Source organism: Cololabis saira, chromosome 15, assembly GCF_033807715.1.
Source record: "Cololabis saira isolate AMF1-May2022 chromosome 15, fColSai1.1, whole genome shotgun sequence".
NCBI classification, from domain to species: domain Eukaryota; kingdom Metazoa; phylum Chordata; class Actinopteri; order Beloniformes; family Belonidae; genus Cololabis; species Cololabis saira.
In genome coordinates, this window is record NC_084601.1 from 43403726 (window position 1) to 43417891 (window position 14166).

The window sequence follows — 14166 nt, forward strand, 5'->3', positions numbered from 1 at the left end:
CTCGCTGCCAGGAGTATCTAGCAGTTTCTTATCTTTGTTATTCCACCCCTCAAATTGGATGTGAGAGAGCCTTTCCTTCCTGGGTAGTTGGTTTCTGGCTGCTCTGGTGTTTGTGGCGCTGCCTCATCTCTCATTCATGAATATCAGTCCAGCGCCAGATCTGGTTCATCCATTATTCAGGAGCAGAGATCAATGATCCTGATGGGTTTCAGATCAGAGTATCTGAGTATCTGCAGCTTCGCAGTCGGAGCCAGATGAAGTTCCAACCTCGCGGCCCTCGTACCATCGGGGGGAATCACCGGCTCTCAGCAGAAACACTAAAGTGTTGGTTTTTGGGTCTATTTGACAGTTAATTGGCAGATATTGTGTATAAATGGATGGATGGATGGATAAATAAACAAACTTATGGATGGATGATGGATGGATGGATGATGCGTCTCAGTCTGAAGCCTGTGGTCCAGGTTGTCCAGGTCAGACGGCAGAAACACACTTGTGTGTTTGTTTTGGGTGTATTTCCCAGTTTTTTGGATGTATTTCCCAGTTTTTTGGATGTATTTCCCAGTTTTTTGGATGTATTTCCCAGTTTTTTTTTGTGTATTTCCCAGTGTTTTGTGTGTATTTGTGTGTTTGTTTTTGGGTGCATGTCAGAGCTATATTTATATTCATATATTTCCCTGTTAATTGGCGTCTATCAGAGCTTTGCCTCCGTCCAGACCTCAGGTGGTGTTCGCTGAGGAGACAGTTATATTATGGATGTCTTTCTGTAGACGGCTTAATTTCCCAGGGTGCTCGGCTGCAGGTCCATAAATCTGCTGCTGCAGAGACTGAGCTGGTTTTCAGGCTCTTTTCCAAGTCTGTTCTCAAAAATGGACTTTCCTGATGAACTCGGAAGCATTTCAGAATAGAGATTGGTCGGTCCGGGGACTCGCACCGGCATCTCTGTCAGGGTGTGGATGCAGACGTGGAGGGGGGGAGGGGGTCGTACCTTTGAGATAAGACTCTTATCTCTACATCATGGATGGATGGATGGGTGATGGATGATGGATGATGGATGGATGGATGGATGGATGGATGGATGGATAGATGATGGATGATGGATGGATGGATGGATGGATGGATGAAAAGTAATAGTTGGTCACCATGTTTTGGTCCTGAGGAGAAACTCGAAGCGTGTCAGGAGATGTTTTAACTTCCGGCTCTTGACGAAGGCGGACACTTTTTCTGCTCTCTCCCTTATCTGCCTGCCCTGCTACTGTTTGTTGTCTCGTCTTCAGAGTCTCTTCTCTTCACTCCTCCGAAACTCTACAATCATGGAATTGATTAACTGGTCTCTCAGCACAATTGACCAAATTTTTGCAACCAGAAGTCAGGGGGTAAGGGAGCCCTCCTGCCCCGATGGGACATTTTTTCTGGATACACAATGGATTCCTACAAATACTGGAAACCGTTGTGTCTCAAAATTCTGTCTGTCGAGGACGTTGAAGATGCTTCATAGTTGGATTTATGATAGCAGGATTTCTCCTGATCATCCTCCTGATCGGAGGAGGGGGATTCCTGGTGTACCGACAAACGCGTAAGTCGTCGACAGCTGTTTTGGCTCTTTCAGAGCTGCCGGACGTGGCTGAAGGATCAAGCAAGGTGATCAACACTCAGACTCTAACGTTGGGGGAGCAAAGCCGTAAGCTGGATGTGATTCTTGAGCAGAATCGCAGGCTGGCGGCGTCTTTGAGCTCATTGGCAAGATGGATAAGACCTTGGAGAAGTTGGAAGCTCGGCTTGGTGGGAATTGATCACAAATTCGTCTGATTGAAGTTGCCACTGATGAACCAGAGACTGAAGGCAGACGGAAAGTTACTGGGAGCTGCCTGTTTTCAATATAATTGTTGATTCTATAATCTGGCCTTGGACAGAGAGGTCTCAGGCCGATCGCTCTGGTCACAATCTTCCTGGTGGAATGTAAACAAGATGACTCTGCCCCCACTAACCCTCCCCCTCTCCCACGAACACCTGCGGATCCCTGTCTCAGAACTGTACGAGCCGCCTGATAACATCAAGGACATTTGGCTGAGAGCAGCTCTGGGCGAAGGTTCACGGACTTATCGCGTCACAGACACTTGAACACTGAAAAACACATACACTTCCCTCAACATCCACGCCTTCCTTGGCTCCTCCCTCTTATCAGCCCCCCCCAACAGTCTCCGGGTTTCGAGCGCCACGACGGCGATCACTTGGATGTGCGGGGACCCCCCACACAACCACACACCCACATGCAAGTCTTGTGATGTCTGTCTGTTCTGTGTGCTGCTGGGGTGTTTTTTTTGCAACTTGATACTGTGTATTGTATGATATTCAGTGTGAAGATGTATTTCCCCCTATCCCAGTGTTACCCTTTGGAAAACAGGCACACAATACCATCGTGCCGCCGCCGGTGTATCCGAAGTCAAAAACAGTTTTCTAAGCTGACCTAATAAACCTAATTCTGATGTCCGAACACTGATTTAATTATGTTTCATGAAATTATTGTCAACTGTTTCGGATGTTGAGTATTTCCCCAGACGTCCAACACTAACGAACCCTCTAACGAGCTGATATGTTTGTGTCTCCAGACTTCCAGTGGGTCCAGGGAGACGTGTGTGAGGTCCAGCTGATGGTTTACAACCCCATGCCCTTCGAGCTGCGGGTGGAGAACATGGTGGGTGGAGCTCTTAATTAATGCTAATAACTGTTAACCGTTAATGACTGTTAATAACCGTTAATAACTTTAATAACCGTTAATAACTGTTAATAACCATATATAAACGTTAATAACCGTTAATAACTGTTAATAACTGTTAATACCCGTTAATAACTGTTAATAACAGTGAATAACCGTTAATAACTGTTAATAACTTTTAATGACTGTTAATAACCGTCAATAACATGTCCTTTGAGCTGTGGGTGGAGAACATGGTGGGTGGAGCGCTTAATAACAGTTAATAACTGTTAATAACTGTTAATAACTGTTAATAACCGTGAATAACCGTGAATAACTGTTAATAACTGTTAATAACTGTTAATAACTGTTAATAACTGTTAATAACTGTTAATAACTGTTAATAACCGTTAATAACCGTTAATAACTCTTAATAACCGTTAATAACCGTTAATAACTGTTAATAACCGTTAATAACTGTTAATAACCGTTAATAACTGTTTATAACTGTTAATAACCGTTAGTAACTTTTAATAACCGTTAATTAACTGTTAATAACTGTTAATAATAACAGTTAATAACCGTTAATAACTGTTAATAACTGTTAATAACTGTTAATGACTGTTAATAACCGTCAATAACATGTCCTTTGAGCTGTGGGTGGAGAACATGGTGGGTGGAGCGCTTAATAACAGTTAATAACTGTTAATAACCGTGAATAACTGTTAATAACTGTTAATAACCGTTAATAACCGTTAATAACTCTTAATAACCGTTAATAACCGTTAATAACCGTTAATAACTGTTAATAACCGTTAATAACTGTTTATAACTGTTAATAACCCTTAGTAACTTTTAATAACCGTTAATTAACTGTTAATTAACCGTTAATAACCGTTAATAACCGTTAATAACTTAATAACCGTTAATTAACCGTTAATTAACTGTTAATTAACTGTTAATTAACCGTTAATAACCGTTAATGGCCGTCAATGACCGTTAATGACCGTTAATAACGGTTAATAACGGTTAATAACGTTAATAACCGTGTGTGAGGTCCGATGATGGTTTACAACCCCATGCCCTTGGAGCTGTGGGTGGAGAACATGGTGGGTGGAGCTCTGAATGGCCGTTAATTACCGCTAATGACCGTTAATAACTTTTAATAACCGTTAATTAACCGTTAATAACCGTTAATGACCGTTAATGACCGTTAATAACTTTTAATAACCGTTAATTAACCGTTAATTAATTGTTAATAACCGTACATAACCGTAAATAACCGTTAGTAACTTTTAATAACCGTTAATTAACTGTTAATTAACTTAATTAACTGTAAATTACCGTTAATGACCGTCAATGACCGTCAATGACCGTTAATAACCGTTAATAACTGTTAACAGTTGGGCCGTTCGGTGGTGCAGTGGGTTAAGCAGCGGCTCATATACTGAGGCTACAGTCCTCCTGCAGCGGTCGCAGGTTCGAATCCCGGCCCGCGCACCTTTGCTGCGTGTCGTCCCCATTCTCTCTCTGTACCCCTTTCCAGTCTGCATCTTCAATAAAGGGCCACTAGAGCCCAAAAAAATCTTTAAAAAAAAACAAAAACAAACTGTTAACAGTTAATAACTGTTAATAACCGTTAATAACGGTTAATAACTTTTGATAACTGTTCACCAGAAAGATGAACAACTCCAAAAACAGCAGATAATTTACTGACGTCTGTTATGAAATATTTTGAGACGGTTTTAAAGACGACGGCCCCAGATTTAACATAATTCATCATCAAATATGCGGACGACTCTGTCCTCGTGTCCCGACTGATCTTGACCCGGAGTTGGACATAAACGTGTCGAAGACGCAGAAAATGGAGTTGGATTTTAGGGAAACTAAAACATTTTTGACTTTTTTCTCGAAGTGCATAATAAAAAAAAAATTCTCCTCAAATATTTTTTTCTGATACTCGTAGTGCGATGACACTTTTTATTGGTGGATTCGTAGAAGATTAATGAGTTATCGTGAACGAGTTGAAGAAAGTTTGATTTATTAGACTGTTTTGTTTTGCTTTATATGTTTTATCATCTTATAACCCTTATGTTAATAACTGTTAATACCCGTTAATAACTGTTAATAACAGTTAATAACCGTTAATAACTGTTAATAACTGTTAATAACTGTTAATGACTGTTAATAACCGTCAATAACATGTCCTTTGAGCTGTGGGTGGAGAACATGGTGGGTGGAGCGCTTAATAACAGTTAATAACTGTTAATAACCGTGAATAACTGTTAATAACTGTTAATAACCGTTAATAACCGTTAATAACTGTTAATAACCGTTAATAACTAATAACCGTTAATAACTGTTTATAACTGTTAATAACCCTTAGTAACTTTTAATAACCGTTAATTAACTGTTAATTAACCGTTAATAACCGTTAATAACCGTTAATAACTTAATAACCGTTAATTAACCGTTAATTAACTGTTAATTAACCGTTAATAACCGTTAATGACCGTCAATGCCCGTTAATGACCGTTAATGACCGTTAATAACGGTTAATAACGTTAATAACCGTGTGTGAGGTCCGATGATGGTTTACAACCCCATGCCCTTGGAGCTGTGGGTGGAGAACATGGTGGGTGGAGCTCTGAATGGCCGTTAATTACCGCTAATGACCGTTAATGACCGTTAATAACTTTTAATAACCGTTAATTAACCGTTAATTAACTGTTAATAACCGTTAATAACCGTTAATAACTTAATAACCGTTAATTAACCGTTAATTAACTGTTAATTAACCGTTAATAACCGTTAATGACCGTTAATGACCGTTAATGACTGTTAATAACCGTTAATAACGTTAATGACCGTTAATGACTGTTAATAACCATTAATAACTGTTAATAACCGTTAATAACTGTTAATAACGTTAATAACCCTTAGTAACTTTTAATAACCGTTAATTAACTGTTAATTAACCGTTAATAACCGTTAATAACTTAATAACCGTTAATTAACCGTTAATTAACTGTTAATTAACTGTTAATTAACTGTTAATTAACCGTTAATAACCGTTAATAACCGTTAATGACGTCAATGACCGTTAATGACCGTTAATGACCGTTAATAACTGTTAATAACGTTAATAACCGTGTGTGAGGTCCAGCTGATGGTTTACAACCCCATGCCCTTGGAGCTGTGGGTGGAGAACATGGTGGGTGGAGCTCTGAATGGCCGTTAATTACCGCTAATGACCGTTAATGACCGTTAATAACTTTTAATAACCGTTAATTAACCGTTAATAACCGTTAATGACCGTTAATGACCGTTAATAACTTTTAATAACCGTTAATTAACCGTTAATTAATTGTTAATAACCGTACATAACCGTAAATAACCGTTAGTAACTTTTAATAACCGTTAATTAACTGTTAATTAACTTAATTAACTGTAAATTACCGTTAATGACCGTCAATGACCGTCAATGACCGTTAATAACCGTTAATAACTGTTAACAGTTGGGCCGCTCGGTGGCGCAGTGGGTTAAGCAGCGGCTCATATACTGAGGCTACAGTCCTCCTGCAGCGGTCGCAGGTTCGAATCCCGGCCCGCGCACCTTTGCTGCGTGTCGTCCCCATTCTCTCTCTGTACCCCTTTCCAGTCTGCATCTTCAATAAAGGGCCACTAGAGCCCAAAAAAATCTTTAAAAAAAAAAAAAAAAAAACTGTTAACAGTTAATAACTGTTAATAACCGTTAATAACGGTTAATAACTTTTGATAACTGTTCACCAGAAAGATGAACAACTCCAAAAAAAGCAGATAATTTACTGACGTCTGTTATGAAATATTTTGAGACGGTTTTAAAGACGACGGCCCCAGATTTAACATAATTCATCATCAAATATGCGGACGACTCTGTCCTCGTGTCCCGACTGATTGTGACCCGGAGTTGGACATAAACGTGTCGAAGACTCAGAAAATGGAGTTGGATTTTAGGAAAACTAAAACATTTCGACTTTTTTCTCGAAGTGCATAATAAAAAAAAATTTCTCCTCAAATATTTTTTTCTGATACTCGTAGTGCGATGACACTTTTTATTGGTGGATTCGTAGAAGATTAATGAGTTATCGTGAACGAGTTGAAGAAAGTTTGATTTATTAGACTGTTTTGTTTTGCTTTATATGTTTTATCATCTTATAACCCTTATGTATGAAAATAAACCTGTTTATTGATATTGGGCCTGATGGTCCGTAAAACAGTTTCAATTTCAATTTATTTTATTTGGTAAGGAGGGACAGTGCACATCATTATGCATTTTACAAAATAAAAGCAGATGCACCCAAATGTAGCCTATTGGCTAATTCTAATGTTCAGTTAAAAAAATACAATAGTACAATAATATAACCAATATCACGATGATACAACCAAGCACATAACACATTTCATAGTATTTTTACATTTATAGTTTATAAGTTATTGTTATAAGTTATAGCAGCAGGCTAAAGTAAAGTGCAAGTGTCTATGTAAAGTGTCACAGCTATAAAGTGCAGAGTAGAGGTATAAAATACGTGGTGCATGGAGTTATGGACTCAAGAAAGAAGAAAAAAGATAAATAAACAGAAAATAAAAAATAAAATAAATGAAATAAAATAATAATTAAATAAAATAAATAAAATAAATAAAATAAATAAAATAAATAAAATAAATAAAATAAAATAATAATTAAAAATAAAATAACAAGGAGTATTGTAGGTGGAATGGGGTTGCAGCAATGCAAAACCGGGTCATGCTATTGTTTTAGATGTGGTGTAGAAGAATTGATTTTAGTATTTAGTCATTGTACTGTGGGAATGGGGAGAAAAAAAACAAACAAAAAAAAACAGGGTCCACGAATAATCCCCGGGTTTGTCGGGTGTCAGGATCAGACATCGTGATGATAAACTCTTATCTCATCTCTCCATCAGCGGAAGGAAAGGTCAAGTGTTAGTGGAGACAAAGGCGGCGTTTGAACCGCGGCGACTCTCTCAGCTCGAGCTGCAGTCGTTAGCGGCGGCGGAACGAGCTCGTTAACCTTTAAACGCACCGTGCAGATTAACTGTTTCACCCAGACGGCTGTCGCTCAATTCCAGCCCATAATGTCCCCCTGAATCACCGTGGAGACTCCTCTCTGCTGAGGTAGCGTCTGCTGAGGCATCATTACATCATCCCGTCTGCTGGCGGCTCGCCGCGGTGCGTTCAGGGGAATGTAAATCCAGCTGCTGCTGCCGCGGTGCGTTCAGGGGAATGTAAATCCAGCCTCGAGGCGTCTCGTGCTCGGCTGGTGTTCAGGTTCATGTTCTGCAGATCTGAAACAACCTGGAACAACTTCTACTTCTAAAACTGTTTTCCTTCCTCCTTGTACAAAATACAATTTGAGTATCTTGTACTAAACTGGACCTGGACCAGACTGCTGGCCGTTTTTGAAAAAAAAAAAAAAAAAAAAAAAAAAAAAAAAAACAAACAACAACATTTTTTTTTTTTTCCTTTTTTTTTTCCTTTTTTCTCTTATAAATATCAACAGTCACGTTCCATTACAGACCTAAATGTGTACTAGTCTGTGCATATCAATAAATATATGTGTCTGTTGTTCAACACAACTGATCAGACCAAGCGCAGACACAAGCTGCTCTGATCCAGACGGTGGAGTTGGAACAAACTGTCACACAATGTCGAGAGAACGAGACAGATTCAGGAAATTTCCATCAGGGGATGAAAAAAGAAAAAAACTAAAGAAAATGGAAGAGTTTAATGCCTCTCTGAAAGGCTCGTTTGATAAATTTGTTACAAAAATCACCGATCTGACCGGGTCTCAAGCAGCCGTCCCCCGCGTCGAGGCAAGAGATGATGATGATAAAGCAGGGGAAGGTATCCAGTATTTTGATCATTGGAGAGTTAAAATGGCGCATATAGACACCCGATCTGACCCGAAAAACCCAAAACTTTTGGGTTTTTCCAAAAATGTTTGGGTTTTTCCAAAGATTTTCGTTCGTGAGGGCCCCCCCAGCCATTTCGCACAGGGCCTCGCAAATCTCACAGACGACTCTGGACGTATGTGTCGACGTACGTCAACGTGGGAAGAGCTGTGAACACGGACCGGATCTAGAACCGGATCTAGAACCGGATCTAGAAATAACCCACAATGTCAATTAGGAAGATTTCCACAATTTTACTGGATTATTTGGGGATTTTTACAAACGATTTAATGGATTCAAACTCTGGGAAGCTAAATGCAGGATATGCCGTAATCCGTGACTTCCCTTCTCTTTCTAAGCACAACTCAAAACTCACCTTTTCACCCCGGCCTTTCCCCATTAAGTGGTTCCCTCCCCTGTTATTTTGTCCCGATTGTGTTTTTGTTTTGTTTGTTCTTTTCCTGTTTTTTTTCCTGTAAAGCGACCTTGGGTTTCTTGAAAGGCGCTATATAAGTGCAAACTATTATTATTATTATTATTATTATTATGTAGGTGAAACTCTTCCTGTTTAACCTGTTTTAATTGGTTGTAATTGTACATTTTGAAAACCAATATGCAAACGAGAGCGCCGGCGCTTCAAAAAGAAGGTGCTGGATAAAAAAAAAGAGTTTTCTCCCACAAATTAAAATCCAGATTCTGAGTCATGGAGACTAAAACATTATTAACCAGAATTATCCCCCTCTTTTGTCTCTTTCGCCACATTTTCTGTTTGAGAGATGATGGATGACATCACTGTGATTCCTGGTCTCTGATTGGCCGATGGTTCTGTCTGTGTTCAGGGTCTGCTAACGTCCGGTGTGGAGTTCGAGTCTCTTCCTGCTGGACTTTCCCTCCCGGCCGAGTCTGGACTTTACCCGGTTACCCTGGTGGGAGTTCCCAGAACCGCTGGTACCATCACGGTTAATGGTAGGTCCTGGACCAGAGACCCTAGACCACCGCCCCCCTTAGAGACTAGAACCCCTTTAGAGACCAGAGACCAGACCAGAGTCTGGACTTTACCCAGTTACCCTGGTGGGTGTACCCAGAACTGCTCGTTCGTTCGTTCATTCGTTTGTTCGTTTGTTTGTTCGTTCTATCGTTCGTTCGTTCTGTCCATCCGTCTGTCCTTCCTATCTATCGATCGTTCCATCGTCCGTCCGTCCGTCTTGTTTGTCAGTCGATCGATCGTTCGTTCGTTCCTTCGTTCCATCGTTCGTTCCATCGTTTGTTCCTTCGTTCCATCGTTGGTCGTTCGTTCCATCGTTCGTTAGTTCGTTCCATCGTTCGTTCCATCGTTCGGTCGTTCATTCCATCGTTCGTTCCATCGTTCGGTCGTTCATTCCATTGTTCGTTCCTTCGTTCCATCGTTCGTTCCATCATTCGGTCGTTCGTTCGATCGTTCGTTCCATCGTTCGGTCATTTGTTCCATCGTTCGTTCCATCGTTCGGTCATTTGTTCCATCGTTCGTTCCATCGTTCGTTCCATCGTTCGTTCCATCGTTCGTTCCATCGTTCGTTCCTTCGTTCCATCGTTCGTTCCATCGTTCGTTCCATCGTTCGTTCCATCGTTCGTTCCATCGTTCGGTCATTCGTTCCCTCGTTTGTTCCATCGTTCGTTCCATCGTTCGTTCCATCGTTCGTTCCTTCGTTCCATCGTTCGTTCCATCGTTCGTTCCATCGTTCGTTCCATCGTTCGGTCATTCGTTCCCTCGTTTGTTCCATCGTTCGTTCCATCGTTCGTTCCTTCGTTCCATCGTTCGTATTCCTTCGTTCGGTCATTTGTTCATCGTTCTTCGTCGTTCCATCGTTCGTTCGTTCTCTTCGTTCGTCATTTGTTCCATCGTTCGATTCGTTCTTTCTTTTTCGTTTTTTTCTTTTCTTCTATTCTTCGTGTCGTTCAGTTCATATTCGTTCATCGTTCATCGTTCCTTCCATCGTTCGTTCGTTCGTTCCATCATTCGTTCGTTCGTTCCATTGTTCATTCGTTCCATCGTTCGGTCGTTCGTTCCATCGTTCAGTCGTTCGTTCCATCGTTCGGTCGTTCGTTCCATCGTTCGGTCGTTCGTTCCTTCGTTCGGTCGTTCGTTCCATCGTTCGTTCCATCGTTCCATCATTCGTTCCTTCGTTCCATCGTTCGTTCCATCGTTCGTTCCATCGTTCGGTCGTTCGTTCCATCGTTCGGTCGTTCGTTCCATCGTTCGTTCCATCGTTCGGTCATTTGTTCCATCGTTCGTTCCATCGTTCGTTCGATCGTTCCATCGTTCGTTCCATCGTTCGTTCCATCGTTCGTTCCTTCGTTCCATCGTTCGTTCCTTCGTTCCATCGTTCGTTCCATCGTTCGTTCCATCGTTCGGTCATTTGTTCCATCGTTCGTTCCATCGTTCGTTCCTTCGTTCCATCGTTCGTTCCATCGTTCGGTCGTTCGTTCCATCGTTCGTTCCTTCGTTCCATCGTTCGTTCGGTCATTTGTTCCATCGTTCGTTCCATCGTTTGTTCCATCGTTTGTTCCGTCGTTCGTTCCATCGTTCTATCGTTCGTTGGTTCTATCGTTGGTTCATTCGTTCCATCGTTTGTTCCGTCGTTCGGTCGTTCGTTCGTTGGTTCTATCGTTGGTTCGTTGGTTCGTTCGTTCCATTGCTCGTTAGTTCCATTGCTCATTCGTTCCATCGTTGGTTCGTTGGTACGTTTGTTCGTGCGTACGTTCGTTCGTTGGTTCTATCGTTGGTTCGTTCGTTCCATTGTTCGTTCGTTCCATCGTTGGTTCGTTGGTTCATTGGTTTGTTGGTTGGTTGGTTCGTTGGTTGGTTGGTTGGTTCGTTCGTTCGTACGTACGTTGGTTCTATTGTTGGTTCTATCGTTGGTTCTATCGTTGATTCTGTCCCCAGGTTACCACACGTCGGTGTTCGGGGTGACCAGCGACTGCCTGCTGGAGAGTCTCCCCGGGGTGAAGACGGGTGGGTGTCTGGTGGAGGTGATCCCGTCTCTGCCTCGTCTGCAGCTCAGCACGTCGTTGCCACGGTGAGGGACGAACCCGGAGTCGTACCGGTTCACATCAGAAACCAGGTCACCTATTAACGAGATGCAGTGACTGTAGACAAACCTCTCTCTCTCTCTCTGCGTCCAGGTCGGCCCACGTGCCCCAGCCCATGAGCAAGGAGGAGGTTTCCAGCTCCGTGTCCATCCAGCTGTTCAACGGAGAGACGCAGCAGCTGCAGATCACGCTGGAGAACATCGGATCGGAGGACATCGAGACGCTGGAGCTGTCGTCCAAGATGGTGACCACCAAAGGTGAGACGCTAGTGGTAATTCACAGTTCAGCAGCGAAGCAGCAGATATCAGGGACCCTGAGACGCTCCCTCGCCATTTTTGAGGTTCTCTCTCCGTCTCTGAGGTTCCCTCTCTCCGTCTCTGAGGTTCCCTCTCTCATTGCATTTGGACCAAACAACTGAATCAACTTCCTCGTCAAACCTGGAAAGAACCTCTTTCATCGTAACGTAAACGAGACTCATCCTTCATCGTTTAGTTTGTGATATCATCACCGTGACACAGTTTCTAAACATTGGATTTTTTTGTTTTCGTTTCTCCATCTTCCTCATTTTTTATTTCTTTCTTTCTTTCAGAAAGATTTAACTGATATAATCAATTGTTTTAGACTTCGCTCAGCGATGAGGAAGAAAACCTGTAGATGCATCTGGACTGGTCCCTGCAGGAACCCTAACCCTAGTGATACATGTTTGATTTAGTTCTTTAACATGTAAGTAAGTCCTGTGAAGAAGAAGAAGATACGATCAGTCGAAGGTTTTTCTCTTGGTGGGATCAGTGAGGGTGAGTGATGGTTCTGATTCGCTCTCTCTGATTCGCTACATCAAACATGAGCTGACCTCTGACCTCTGATGTTCCAGCTGATGGAACTGAACTCTATCACCAACTCAGGCGGAAAATAGTTTGACTGTAGTTTCACTGAAAGCAGAAGAAGGAGCTGGTGGACGATGGTGATGAAGGTGATGATGGTGATGATGATGAAGATCTCTAAAAGTAGCATTCCACCTATCGTCCGTCCGTCCGTCCGTTCGTTCCACCTATCGTCCGTCCGGTGGTTCTGCAGCCTCCCGGCGTCTCGTCTCTCAGACGTCTCTCCATCACTCCCTTCCCTCTCTGTGGGAGCTGGATGAATAAAAGATGAGGAGCCGCAACAGGAAGACATCTGTGGAAAGACAAACAAAACATTTGTCTTTGTGCCGCGGTGCCGTCATCCTTAATACCAGACAGGAAACCTGCAGATTCAGGGAGGGATTAGAGAAGCTCTGGATCTCTGTGGAGAAAACATCAGTTCTGGTTCTAGAATCATCTCTGTGATTGTACGACGTAGTAACCTTAATATCGCTCAGACCTCGACGAAGACGCTCGGACCTCAACAAAAAGGCTCAGACGTTAACGAAGACGCTCGGACCTTAATGAAGACGCTTGGTCATCGACAAATATGCTCAGTTTATCCTCAAAATAACAATAAGAGGAAGAAAAGAAACTGTTTTAAACTCTCCTGGTCATCGGAATCTTCCTGAAACAGGAAGTTAAAGCTGCAGCACTTTTATTGAACAGTATTGATCAGAACAGATCAGAACTGATCAGGTGAATCTATATTTCCCCGTCAGCTGAACCTGCTGGTTTCCAGAAGTGGATTTTCTCCGGCTTCATTTCCTCCCAAAGGGACGTTGTCTCTGCCGAACACGTGAAGCTGAAACCAGTCGTATCTGGTGGTTTTTAATTAAACAAAGATAACGGTTTCTTTATTCAGAGTCTGCTGTTCCGATTACAGAGCTGGATTCAGACAAACGTCTTGTACTTTTTTACAAGCCTGATATCGTCTAAATCTTCCTCCCTCCGTCTCAGCGGCTGCTTCCTCCCTCTCTCTTTTATTCCATCCCACTATCTTTGCTGCTGGATTTCAAAGCAGTTGTTCTCTTCATTTACTGGTATTTGCGTCCACATACAAGAACATGCATAAAAGAATGTAAATAAACAAGCAATGCCCAACATCAACATAACAGATGGAACAAAAAGGACGGGACCAAAAAGAAAAGAATTAAGTGAATCTGTCTGATGCTATTCTGTACCTGAGAGGATTCTGTACTTGGTTCTGGTAACTTTTGCCCCCGTTAATCTGCTACCCGGAGAAAATTGTAATCCTGGGTTGAGTGGGGAATAACAACATATCGTCTGCGTACAATGATATTTTATTTTCGGTGTATTGTGTATTGTAACCATGTAGATCTGGATGTGAGCGAATAGTTCCGGCCAGTGGTTCTGTGGCTGATAAATATTATTATTTTCTTTCTCATGACCAAAATAAAAATATCAATATAGAAAAATAAAAGATGATGAGAAACTGCTGGATGTTAAATGTCTGCAGCGGTGAGGTAAACCAATATTACCAAAATTAAATAAATAAATACCTCATTAATTAATTAAAATGGGAATTAAATAT

The 14166-nt window shown here is 41.7% G+C and overlaps 1 protein-coding gene across 1 annotated transcript in view; it reads left to right on the forward strand.

Annotated features, from left to right (window-relative positions):
- LOC133460965 (trafficking protein particle complex subunit 9-like) overlaps positions 1-14166 on the forward strand; it is a 162012-nt gene that overhangs the window by 59692 nt on the left and 88154 nt on the right. The window contains exons 13-16 of the mRNA XM_061741675.1: positions 2607-2692; positions 9483-9609; positions 11567-11699; positions 11806-11969. Of these exons, the coding sequence (XP_061597659.1) occupies positions 2607-2692; positions 9483-9609; positions 11567-11699; positions 11806-11969 (510 nt within the window). The remainder of the gene's footprint in view (positions 1-2606; positions 2693-9482; positions 9610-11566; positions 11700-11805; positions 11970-14166) is intronic.